Genomic DNA, 13,850 nt, shown 5'->3' on the forward strand with positions numbered 1-13,850 from the left:
TCTTCATGTCAAATTCAAAACTTTTGGTAGAACCCTTTAGAGCTGAGGTCAAGAAATTACTCTTTTATCTTAAAGCTCTACATAGCTTCCCTCAACTTCCTAAAATACAATACTACCTTTCTTTTTTCCCCTCACTTTATCTCGGATGGTGAAACCTTTACTTTTAGGATCGTCCACTACTCCTTTTATTACTGGTAACACAAAGTTGCTTTTTCCCCCTCAGTCCTCACGTTCGCTGCAGCCCTTGCACGCTCCATTACTAGTGGAACGTTCTACTGTTCTATCAAATTCAAAATGCTAGTGTGCTCCCTTGCTTTGAAGCAATTCCCCTTGACTCTTTGTGAACTGTAATACTTACTATTGCTTTCATCTCCATACTTGTAGATACACACTGGGTTTGCAGGACTGAGGACAGAAAAGCTTGCAGGAACAATGTCGATTATTCGCTGATGGTAGGAGAGTCTGCAAATAAGTTTAACAGCAGTAGAATCGAAATGCATATAACATCAGGGCTAATTCTAAAGTCATTCCTTTACAATGGCTTCCTTGTATTTAAGTTTCACATATGTTAAGACAATACAATTGCACCGCTCATCAGTAAGATCTAAGAAACTTATGAATAGATGCTTGCTACTTTAATACCTTGATACGAGGACTTTATCCTCACACCATGCAGCTTTTGAAAAGATTTAGAGGCAAAAGCTAAAGATGCTATCCAGAAAACCACTAAGATGTTGGTAGTCAAAGGAGAAAATAATATTAGATGCCTTCATGTCTACAGATCTCTTGATTTTACTTCCCAGCTTACTTCACTCCTACAAAGGCTTAATTCAGTGAAATGGAGAAACACAGCAGAAAACTTGAATTAGTTTTGCAGCATGCTCCTATCGCACTTGCCTGCATTGAACTCACTCCAAAACAGACTGATGCTGACATCTAAGATTCTGAACAACACAGGCTTTTTGAACATTTTACCATGTCTCCTATCCCTCTATCTCAAGAATTCTGGTAGTGCATTCTTGTTGAGTTCCGTGGACTTTTTGTTTGTAGGTGATTTTATAACACGTAGGTAGCTCTGAAAGCAATGCCTCCTAGTAGTTTCTTACAGAAACTATAATTGACACAAAGAGCACAGTAACACTATTTAGCGGAGCAAATTCTCAGCTACAAAACACCATTTTTCAGCATTGTCACCTCATTAGCTCCACATTTTCACCAGCGATAAACAAGAGCCCGCATGCCGTGCTTGTGAAAATCATTTTTCCCCATGGAGGAATTCAATCCCACACCTTCGCTTCATAGGCACTTCCGTATCAGATGCCATTTTGCCAGACTGCCCCTCTGCTGCACAGCCACAACATGGAATGGAATACTGACAGGAAGGTTCAACCCCTGCTGCCATACCACCACCATCTACCTCTGACATTGTGGGCAACGCAATAAAATAGGAGACATTACTTCTGGATCACTTCAGTATATTTCTTTTAAATGGACTACTGACAACAAAGAGACTCACAAGAATTATAATTTCACTTTTGGTTTTTAGAGTAACTCATGATACATTCTTTGAAATCCAAATCCTCCTCAGGACTATTGGCTGATCTCTATTTCTTCCCATGCCTATGGTGAAGAACATCTCTTTGCAAACAGATGTAAGCATAACTAGAGCAGACAGTTCACTACTACGTGCTTCACCTGTTTCTTCCTCTGTCTGCTAGAAGTAGTGCTCTACAACATGTAAATCAGAATACAATCATGCAAACAACCGTCTTGTCTCTTAGTTGAAATGGAACTACAAGAACAGACATGGAAGGCAGAAGTAAAGTTACAAGGAGTTTGGCAGCATCCAGAAGCAAAGATCACTCTACCCAGTGTACAGTTACCTACAGATTTTACTTACCGCATGCATTTTTCCAAAACCTCTCTCACAAATTTGGGTTTGGGCTTTTCAAGGTCCTGAGTAAGACAATCTGACCTATCGAAGAACAGAAGGTGATGGTTTTTAGGGAAAGAGTTGGTGATTTAGTCTCTTTCTGGGTAGGTCTAATACATATAAAACAATCAGTCTGAGCACAGCTGGACTGCCTGGCACTCTTTCACAGCATACACATTCTGAAGACAGTGAGATAGCTCATCACTATTTCCTTATTACCAGAAATCTTGAAAACTCATCTTTATGTGATGTATTTAAGTAGCTCTCCTTTCCACAACAGATTAAAAGTAACCTGTGCTTATGGTTACTCCGCTTTCCTTTTCCCTAGGAAAAGAACATTGTGTGATTTTATATTCTATTTCTCCCTCGCAGGAATTTCTGAACTTCTGGCTGATTTCAAACGCCTTTCAGATGAAGAAAGATCTCAAACAGTTACAAGATTTGTGAAAAACAGCTGTTTGTGAGGAAAAGCACATAGAACATTCCCATCCAGGAACATCCACGCAAAGAAAAAGTTGGCTCTTTGAAGTCCTCCAGTGGCTCAGTCCACACTGTACTTACACTGACCAGCAAGCACACAGCTCTGCGAGGACAACGCAAGAAACTTAAGTAATGCCACAGTAACGTATCTTAAGAAAGACTGAACCTCCCTCCGTGACAGCTGGGCAGATCAGTCATGGAGAGTGTATGTGGTAGCAGTCTACACAAGTTGGGACTGTATTAAGGACTTAAGCCCAGCGTTAGTGGGAGAACAGAAAGGCAGCAGGCAGCCAGCACAGTGCCTGGAATACAAATCCCGTGGAAGCCTGTGGTTAGGCATTGTTGGGAGAGCAGCCAGCTCCTGCCAGGAATGCAAGTTCACGATTTAGCATAAGAATGGACAGCAGGACCAGCTCCACTGGAAAGTCAGGTAGTAAGATTTTGCAGGAGGGAAACTGACTCCAGGATCACACGGATAAAGGTGAAAATTGAAGGTTTGGGGTAAGACAGAAAGTAACACCACAGAATGAGTGCAGGATACAGACAGACAGAGGACAAGGGCAAACCATTACAGCTAGGGAGCCATCCCAGAAAGTCTGCCAACAACCGACCCGGGGTACAGGAAAAACAAAGAAATTGTGTTTCTACTTCTCCTCTTTAAGGAACACTTGCACTGGCTTGATATTTATCACAAAATTAGTCAGGGACAATACAGAGACTGAAAGGATTATCAGGACAATCTACCTCTCAATGGTGATGAACAGATTAAAAAAAAAAAAAACTCTGAAAAGTTAGAGGAAAGCAATTAATAGGGCCAGTATACTGTGACACTTTCTGGGGAAGTTTGAAAGTTTATGGTTTTTGCAATATGAGTTTCAGATTAAACTTACCAGTCCTCCCAGCTCCAACGGAACTGGAAGTTACTCAAGTGGTGAGAAAACCAGTTAATGAATCTTCATCATAAGAGGAAAAAAAAAAAGCTCTATTAAATATTCAAAGTGCAGAAACATTTTCATTCGAGATTTTCTTGTAGACATATTCTATATGTCAAAGGCAGAGCAGCATTACATTTATGTTGATGGATACAAAAGACTAAGTTCAGAAACTAGCTATTGTGGACAGACAGCCTGCTATGTTCTATTGTTCCATACAGACAGGTGACATAAAAAGCTAACAATTAAAACAAACTTACTGTGAATAAGCAGCTTTCACATTTTTGATGAGTAATTAACACCTCTCCTCCACTCAAACCACCACTCTCCTCCAGCTCTGGGTGGCACATGTACCACAACTTTATTTCCCAGACCACTAACGAGCATAGTACAAGATAGAAGAATACTGTGCAACTTTTACCAGGCTGGGATGCATAGAAGTTCTCAGCAGCACTCTAGTGGAGTGTGTTAGGAATAATAGGCATAAGCCCCCAAACCTCTTTTTAGACTGATCAAATCAAGAGCCCTCCAAAATTGTTTTGAACAGCACCATTAATTTATAGCAAGAATTTTGGACTATTCTTCCCATAGATCCCTTAATGCTCAATACACAGGAAAAATGAAGAATAATTTCCATTTCTCTAAAACACATTTACCTGTCTACACAGGTTGTATTCATTGTGTCCAAACGCATGTAGAGCATTTCTGTGGCTTGCGCAAGCTGGAGTTTCTTGTTAAGGTTAACAGAAAAGCACAAGATAAATCAAACTCAATTCCATTCTGTTTTATAATAGAATGGCAAGAACTGACAGCTCCCTTGGACTATTCCAGAAGCAGGTAAAATCACAGTAAATCCATAGTGGAAAAAAAGGAAGACAAGAGGCCAAAAAGCGTTTTCCCTTCTAACGCTATTTTTCTTCCACTGCAGTGAGATTGTTGGCTCCTAGACAAAGTTATAACTGCCTTCACACACAGGAGACTGCACAGACACAAACAGATACCAACCACGTACTTCTATAACCTTCCTTGTACATCCACAAACAACCTTTGATCATCACTGAAAACTCAAGATACTATGTCTACGCTGGCTTCACCCAGCAAGGGCTTTATCCTTTTTACAGCATTGCTATTAACATTAATAGCCTTCTGCACGGAGATCCCCACAATTCTAGGAATGCTTCACACTCTAATCACTGACATGATATGATTTTCAAACAGTGTGCCCCTGTGGGCAAGAAGGCCAATGGTATCCTGCGGTACATTAAAATGAGTGTGGTTAGCATGCTGACTTCCCTTTCCTGCCCTGCTGAGGCCACACCTGGACTACTGCATCCAGTTCTGGGCTCTCCAGTTCAAGGAAGACAGGCATCTTCTAGAGAGGGACCAGCAGAGGGCCACAGAGATGACTGGGGTCATGGAGCATCTCCCATGTGAGGAAAGGCTGAGACATGGGGCTGTTCAGCCTGGAGGAGAGAAGTCTGAAGGCATCTTATCAGTCCTTGTAACTACCTAAAGGATGGACGTCAAGTGGATGGAGACAGGCTCTTTTCAGTAGCGCCCACCAACATGACAAGGGGCAGTGGGCACAAACTGGAACACAAGCAGTTCCCATCTGAGGAAAAGCTTTACTGTGAGGGTGAGAGAGCACTGGAACAGGCTGACCAGAGAAGACTGTGGATTCTCCTTCTCTGGAGACATTCAAAATCTGCCTGTAAGCTTTCCTTTGCAAACTACTGTACGACACATGCTTTAGAGTGGGGTTGGACTAGATGATCTCCAGAGGTCCCTTCCAACCCCTACAATTCTATGATTCCGTAACGATATCATGACATATAATGAAAATTTGTGAATGAAGTTACCAGTGGATAGGCACCTGTTCTCAGAGTCTGTAGCCTGATGTGAAATGATGAGCTAACGTGATCCAAGACTGCAACAGAACAGGGACAGTTTAACAGACAGGATGAGCTGAGAGTCATGCCTCCTTCCTCAGTATTTAACTGCTCTATTGGAGCTGGCAGGCTGTTACTGACATTCTGAATGCTTCCAGTGAGAGCATTTGAGTGGGAACTTGGGCAGGTCCATTTAAAATCATCTGCTACGCTCACACAGTTCTTAGAAGCATAGGTTAAGTTTGTCCCTTGCTTTCCTTGCCTTCAACATAATCAAACCACACATTATCCAGTCCTAACAGGATACTAGAACAGCATTTCTTTGGAAGGTGAGAGGAAGCACCAGAGCAACGTCCAGAAATATGAGGAGTCTTGACCAGCCAGCAAGACTAGACCTGTGCTACACGGGCCGCGCTGTTCCTTCATGCAAGTATTACAAACAAAGCTTCACACGGCAGCTGTGAAATACATCATTGACAGTATTTCTTGCTACTTCTTCACCTACAGAACAAGTGACATAAGTACTCCATTTTAAAAACGCTCTCCAGAAACAAAAAAAGGATACAACTTGTGGTAAAGAACCAGGCTGAAGTTTGCACAGTTCAATCAGGAGTGTTGTGTACATGACCTCGATGTGTGGCGGAGAAGGAAGCTGAAACAGCTCTGCAAAAATTACCTGTAGGACAGGAAGGCATGGAATCAGAGCACAGTCAGATAGGGCCTACAAAACCCTCAGCTTCGCAACAGCAACATCAGTCTTAAGCACATACCCAAGTAGGCTGATACTATTCTGTCAAGCGCAAGTTCTAGGAAAAAAAGGTGAAGCTTATAAAGGCAGTGGTAACTCTACATCATATTAAAACATACTAACACCGCCCTCATCGTTTTGTGCTAACACAACACAGTCCCAGCATTAAGCATGTTACATCTAAGAAAGTGCACACAGCTATATTATGCCCTACTGCAGCATAACTAAATGATGCTGGCAAAACTAAGCTGAAATAATCTGATTCGATGAAACAATAAACATTAAACATATTAAGCGAAGCTTAAGCATATAATATGAAAGACAATTTACATGAAAATTAGACTGTACTTTTCCACTGTACACCCTTCTCTTTTCTCTTATACAAAATAATAAATGAATAAAGCCACAACCCGCAACAGAAAATATTAACCACCATTCCATATAACAAAAATATATGCTCTGTACACCCTTGGCTGAGGATCCTTTTGTGAAAACTAAGACCAATCTTGCAGCCAGCTTTCATACTTTATTTGCAAGTTTGCTCACAGTACTATGCCAATCTTTAAGGGCTATGTCATCACTGTATTACATTCACATTTCAGCTTCTGGTTAGTCTGCATGCCATTCTCAACTAGATTTAAATCACAGGAATCGCGAACCAGGGATTCATTAGAGCTGGTAATTTTTCCTCACTGACCACTTTAAACTTCTGAATAAACACAGAAGAATTAAAGCTTAAATGAGTAAGCAGTTGATAATGTTCTTACTAGTTTACGAAATCATTGTCTGTTTACAGGTTTCACAAACAGCACATGAAAACACACTGACTAGAAATGGCTATATTCTGAGGATGGACTTGGAGTCATACCAAGACTACAAGGAGCTGAAGAGCTTCTCCCTGGAAAAAGCTTCCGGGTCTGATAAAGATGGAGGACTTCTATCCACTCCTGCTCTTTCAAGATGGGTTACGTGAGGAAGCCACAAAGAAATCACAAAAAATTACCAGATCCTCCCTTGGGATATAGGAATATCAGGAATACATAGGACATTAGGAACACAGGCAGCGTTCTCATTCTTGCTGGCTGGAGGACTGGGACCCACGTAGGATGCAGTGAAAGGTCATTTCAATGACTGGCTGTGTGGATGGTGTCACGCTCAGGGTTATGGGTTCTATGATTCCAGACACACCTCCAAGAGATTGGGCAGGCTGACATGGGATGGGATGCAACTGTTGGGATGGGGCAACAATTTAACAGGCAGCAAGCTGGCTGGGCTGACTAACAGAACTTTAAATAAGATGTGATGGGGGAAGGGCATGTACTTCTACATGACAGAGGAGAGCCAGGAAACACTGTCATTTTAGGAAGCAGCAAAAAAAAAAAACCCTCAGATTTGTCTTGGAGGGCTCTTAGAAGAAGGTAACATGGCCGACAGCCTGCCTGAAGTGCCTCTACATGCAGCATGGGAAATAAGCAGGAGGAGATGGACGCCATGGTGCAATTAGAAAACTACGACCTAATTGCTATCACAGAAACGTAGTGAGACAAGTCGCAATGCTGGAAACACTTTGGCTGAGGGCTGGAAGTCTTTCAGAAGACATAGGCAAGGAAGGTGGGGCGGAGGAGTTGCTCTGTGTGTTAAGAAACGGACAAAATGCAAAGAGCTACCCCTGAAAAACAGCCACGATGAGGCTGAGTGCTTCTGGGGACCATACCAGTAAAGGACATCTGGTGGTCAGGATCTACTATAGGCCCTCCGATCAAGAGGAGCCCACTGATGAGTTCCTCTTGCTTTGTCTGCAAGAAGCATTCTGCTCACAGGATCTCATCCTGATGGGGGATTTCAACCACGTGGATGTCTGCTGGGAAAGCAACACATGGTGGGCTTTAAGCAATCCAGGAGACTCCTGGAGTGCATTGAGGACAACTTCCTTGTCCAGGTATTAGACAGACCAACGGGGGGTGAAGCATTACTGGAGCCGGTGCTCACCAATGCAGATGAGATCAGGAAACAGGTTAAGACTGGAGGTAGTGTGGGCTGTAGCAACCATGTCCTGGTTGAGTTTGCGATTTTGAGGAAGATGGGCTTGGCACAGAGCAAAGTCAGGACCCTGAAACTCAAGAGAGTGACATTTCATCTGTTTAAAGAACTTCTGGGATCCCCAGAAAGCTGTTGTTATAGACAAAGAAATGGAACAGAGCTGGCAACTATTTAAAGACACCTTTCTGAGAGCACAAGAACTCTCCATCCCCTAGCATAAGAAATCAAGCAGAGAAGGCAGGAAACTGGCATGGCTCAACAAGGACCTGCTGGTCAAACTGAGGGATAAGAAGGAAATACACAGGCAGTGGAAGCAGGGATGCATGCTCTGTGAAGAGTACAAGGACACCATCTAGACATGCATAGATGGGATCAGCAATGCCAAGACACAGATCCCTTGGTGAGGGAGGTGAAAAATAACAAGAATTCTAGAACAACAAGAAAACATTTTTCTAACAAGAAAAATATCAAGGATTCTACAGGTATGTTGGTCAGAAGAGGCAGGCCAAAAAGCGTGTACTCACTCTGATAAATGAGATGGGAGAACTGGCAACAGACACAGAGAAGGCTATAGTACTCAACAAGTTCTTTGTCTCAGTCTTCACCAGCAGTCACACTTCCCACACCTCTCAAGTCCCCGAACCTCTTGATGGGGTTGAGGGAGTAAAATCACTCCCACTGAAAGCAAAGAGCAAGTGTGATACCACCTGATGAGACTGAATGTGTACAAGTCTATGGGGCTGCACAACATACATCCCAGAGTCCTAAAGGAACTGGCTGATGTGGTTGCCAAGCCAGTCTCCATCATATTTGAAAAGTCATGGCTGTCAGGCAAAGTCCTCAGTGCCTGACCAATCTGGTGACATTCCATGGCGGAGTGACAGCATCAGTGGACAAAGGAAAGGCAAATGATGTCATCTACCTAGACTTCTGCAAGGCCTTTGACATGTTCATAGAATCATTAAGGTCGGAAAAGACTTCTAAAATGCTCCACTCCAAGCATCAATTGATCACCACCATGGCTATTAAATGACATCCCTCAATGCCACATCCACACGTTTCTTGCAGACTTCCAGTAATGGTGACTCCACCACCTCCCTGGGCACCCTGTTCCAATGCCTCACTGTTGTTTCTGAGGAAAGATTTTTCTTAATATCCAACCTGAACCTCCTCTAGTGCAACAAGACACCACCTCCTTATCTCTAAATTAGAGAGATACAGATTTTAAGGGTGGTTAAAGAATTGGTTGGATGCTTGCAGCCAGACGGTTGTGCTCAGCACCTTTATGTCTACGTAGAGGCTGGTGACCGACTGGTGTCCCCCAGGGGTCCATCCTGGGACTGGTGCTCTCCAACATCTTTATCAGTGATCTAGGAAGTGGGATTGAGCACGCTCTCAGCAGATTTGCTGATGGCACTATGCTGCAGTGATGGAGCAGAAGGAAGGGATGCCATCTAAAGAGACCTCTACAGGCTTCAGAAACGTGCGCGTGTGAACCTGATGAGATTCAGCAAGGCCAAGCGCAAGGTGTTGCACCTAGGTCAGTGCAATTCCAGATACGTACAGACTAGAGAGGAACTTATACAAGAGCAGCCATGCAGAGAAAGTCGTGAGGGTTCGGGTGGACAAAAAGCTGGACATGAGCCAGCAGTGTGCGCTCGCAGCCCAGAAGGCCAACTGCATCCTGGGCTGCATCAAAACAAGGGTGGCCAGCAGGGAGAGGGAAGGGATTGTCGCTCCTTACTCAAGATGATCAGAAGGGGTAGAGCAACTCTCCTCTGAAGAAAGGCTGAGCAGCTGGGCTTGTTCAGCCTGGAAAAGGGAAGGCTCCAGGGAGACCTCAGTGCAGTCTTCCAGTACTTAAAGCAAGCTTATTAATGGGAGGGAAAGACTTTTTACATGGTCTGATAGTGATAGGACAAGGGGAACAGATCCAAACTGAAGCAGGGGAAATTTAGATTAGATATAAGGAAGCAGTTCTCTCTCAGAGGGTGGTGAGGCCCTGGGACAGCTGCCCAGGGAAGCTGTGGATGCCCCATCCCTGCAGATGCTCAAGGCCAGGGTGAATGGGGCCCTGGGCCTGAGCTGGTGGGTGGCAACCCTACCCACAGCAGGGAGGTTGAAACTGGGTTTGCTTTAAGGTCCCTTCCAACCCAATCCATTCTGTGACTATTATACTGATAAAACATATGATAAAAGGGCACAGGGGAACACGTTAGGTACAGAACGGCTTCTGCTCTCAAGACAGGAAATAGCAACAACTGGATGATCAGTCATTATCTGTTTGAGATACTAAGATGGCAATTCTGATATTCACCACATGCTCATTATCAAATACTCATGTAAAGCATTTTATGTATTACCATATTTTGCAGAAACAGTCAAGTGACAAGAACGGTCAAGACACAGACAACCTGAACGTATAAACTTTGTCACGCCCAAGCAGTACCAAAAGCTTTACAAATACAACAGGTCATAAGAATTCAACAGCCTAGTGATGCTGTGCAGACAACCTCTTTTCATAGCTAACAGCATTATCCACATAAACATTAATAAGAAACTACTGAGAGAAAGGTGACATGCTTCGGAGTATTGTGCATGGAACGTCCCACACTTGACACAACAGACTACAACATGCAGCATCGTGGGCCTCAAAAATAAGCATATTTTGGGAAGGTACTGAGCAACATCAGGCTACATCTACTTCTGTCTTTCTGTTACTTTCCGAATCTTAAATAACACTTTCCTGTATTTGTTAGACTACGTTATTTCTACTGTTCTGTGCTGTACTACAGCAGGTAAGAGAAATTTCCGTGAACTGTTGTTGAAAGCAACATAATACCAACTTGACTGTTGAGACAAAGCTTATAAAGGAGTAGTGGCAAGCAGATTGTATAAAACTCTGTAAAATGCATACTAAGTCCTAAAACCTCTGGAATTTCATTAAAAACTTGCAGATAATAAAGTTAAAATTCTAAAAGAACCGGAAATTGCAGAAGAAAGAAGACTGTGACAGTTACAGTCATACAATTCAGACACCAATCTTGCATTTCATCTATGCAGACATTTTTTTACACTCATACCCTGCAAGTTTTCGAATCCATGAATTTCCAAGATGTTTAACTTATTTATTTGGGAACTCCAATTGCTAAAGTGACATATAAGTGAGCACAAAGCACCCAGCCACACACAGCTCCTGAAGATACTGAAGGCCACTGAAGATACTTTGATGTTAAGGCAGAAAATTACTGCCAGTATTAAGATTTCTCTCTTATGAAGCCAAAATTACAAAAAGATCAACCTGACCACAAGTAACACAACAGCATTTAGGATATTTGTCATTTTCGTGCCAGCAGAAATTCTCGGTCCCATCTTTATTAAGATAAATCCTCTATGTCAGATATTCATCGTTACAATTAACTCTGAGATTTCTACTTATAGTTAGTTCGTCACAAAGCCTTCACATGACAAGTTGCCACTGTAGCTGAAATTTCTTAATATCTCTCTACTTTGGATGAAAATTAGCATAGTTTTAAACAGCAGTGCATCCTGGAAACAGAATCCTGAAAGTAGGCAGCAAGAGAAAATCTGTATTGTTTTTCTGATACATCCTCTAAAATGAAAGGTATCCCAGAAGAAGCAAACCACTATTTCACTTCAAGCTTTTTTCAGGACCAGGACAACACAGACAATTTGAAAAACAAACAGTACCCTACAACGCTCCCCCCCGCTCCCCAACAAATTAAAAGTAACAACAAAAAGAATAAAACCAACAATTGTATTGTATATAACTTAACTTGCCCATTAAAGCCACTGCTTGCATTCAACAAGGTCCAGGTTGACTCCCAAATCAAACTAATTTAACTGAACTATCATCAAGCTAATTGAGACTTACTAGTGTAAAAAGAGCCACAAAAGAGAGAACCTATAAAATGCATACCTCTACAATGTGATAGTTCAAGGGTATCTTGTTATTTCCTGGGTAGCTCAACAGCTGGGCAGCACTGCAAAAGCAAAGACACATTTAGTTCACAGTGTAACACAGCAAACGTAATGTAAAGAATAACTAACAAAGTTATAGCAAATATTTAATTCTGGGCAGGAATTCACACAAAAATCAGCACACACCAATCAACAGCCTTTCCAAAGACTGCCCCTTGCTGCACATATCACAACATAATCAGCACAAGATCACGCCAGTGCAGCTCAAACTTAAGATCTCTAAGGATGTATTTTCTCCCCCTCTCTTTAGTTGAATTTTACACTGCTAAGCAGGGTCACAGTCATCTGCAGTTCTGGCATGTGTATATGAAGAGGAAAAAAAAACAAACCTAAACAGACACAGGATGACTTGGAAGCACAATTAAGCTAATTAGTTATGTAGGAAGCTCTTAGTCTTCAAATGGTTCCTCTTTTAACTTGTTTGTTGTTATCTACCATTATTTAATAGCAAACAACTGATACTTTCTTGATTTCATTTTTACTTCTGGCAAACTTTAAATTTTCCTCTTTTACTTTGTCAGAGGAATAACAGACTATTCCAGCAACTGCAACAACCCCGATTCAAGAGACTCAAAAAACTGCAAGAAAAGAACTTCACCAAATACTACCAAACATCTTTTCTGGCCATTTTTACACACTACACCAAGTTTGGTGGCTTTCACACAGAAGTATGACACAAGACAATTAACTACCCATGGCAAACAACCTTGGTTATCAACTACCCACATCAGACTTTGCCCAGGCAGAAAGGAAGAAACATGGCTTGACTGGTTGCTGGCGCTTCCAAATTCAAACAGAAGAAAAGCCCTGTAATGACTGCTCAGAGTTAGCTCAATCATCTCTCCCACGTAATCCCAAAAATAAGACTGCAACAAGGAGCAGGTAGCAAAAGCACATTCATGAACACCAGCTACAGCTGAACTAATTCAAGGTTTGCTGCACCTCAACAGATCAGCTTCTCTAAAATTCCAGGAAGCCTACAACCACAGTCCATACAGGACTTCACGAGAACATGAAGAGCTGCATCAATTTTTGCAGCATATTCTTTATTATCAACAAATTCCTTTCCCAAGGGGTCTCAGTCACTTCAGCCCTGGGATTGCATGGACTCTTCATTACCAGAACACTACAGCCCCACAGTATTCCAGGTTACAGTTTCAATACAGATAACCACAGTGAATCAAGTTCATCAAATGCTCTAGGAAATGTTTAATCTCAAGCTCTTGTTTAACCAGTCCATGACTCTGCATAACCCTGATGCTACTGACGCAGTGTTCTTATATAAAAAGTGCCTGGTCTCCATAGTGCAAAGCTCTTCCTACCAAGTTTTTCTCTCTTTCCAGTGGGATTTGATGATGCAGTGAAGGTTCTCTTCTATTACAAATCGTTCAACAGAGTGGCTGCCGGGCATGACAGGGCCCTAGTTAAAGAAAAAAAGGTGATGACTCATGAAAGATTACTGCAGTGTTACTACAGTTAGCAACTTATAGAACTAAAACATGGTGAGTTCTCAACTGCTTTGTATCCTACTGAGAAGCTGGTGTGACACAGTTCCATGCACACCCAAGACCTGAATTTAAAACAAAATGAATACATGGATTCGTTACAAAGAGGAACAAAATTAGAGAAAATAATTACAAGTTCATGGAGCATCCAGTTCTTCCTCTGGTCTATAGAGCAATCAGGCAGTCTACTAACATGCTGCTCAGAAAAATTCTTGAGGGAGGATATGATACAAAAGGCCAGAAAAGAGTGGAGAGAATAAAGTCACGATCTCACTGACTGCAAAAATCACTGGCCAACAAATGAAGGCAGCAGACTTAAAG

The 13,850-nt window shown here is 42.3% G+C and overlaps 1 protein-coding gene across 1 annotated transcript in view; it reads right to left on the reverse strand.

Moving 5' to 3' along the window:
• NCBP1 (nuclear cap binding protein subunit 1) overlaps window positions 1-13,850 on the reverse strand; it is a 32,889-nt gene that overhangs the window by 11,131 nt on the left and 7,908 nt on the right. Inside the window, exons 9-15 of the mRNA XM_021379986.1 lie at window positions 13,347-13,444; window positions 11,963-12,026; window positions 5,800-5,910; window positions 4,002-4,066; window positions 3,304-3,366; window positions 1,901-1,975; window positions 359-462 (exon numbers count right to left, since the gene is read on the reverse strand). Of these exons, the coding sequence (XP_021235661.1) occupies window positions 359-462; window positions 1,901-1,975; window positions 3,304-3,366; window positions 4,002-4,066; window positions 5,800-5,910; window positions 11,963-12,026; window positions 13,347-13,444 (580 nt within the window). The remainder of the gene's footprint in view (window positions 1-358; window positions 463-1,900; window positions 1,976-3,303; window positions 3,367-4,001; window positions 4,067-5,799; window positions 5,911-11,962; window positions 12,027-13,346; window positions 13,445-13,850) is intronic.

Source organism: Numida meleagris, chromosome Z (assembly GCF_002078875.1).
Source record: "Numida meleagris isolate 19003 breed g44 Domestic line chromosome Z, NumMel1.0, whole genome shotgun sequence".
NCBI classification, from domain to species: Eukaryota; Metazoa; Chordata; class Aves; order Galliformes; family Numididae; genus Numida; species Numida meleagris.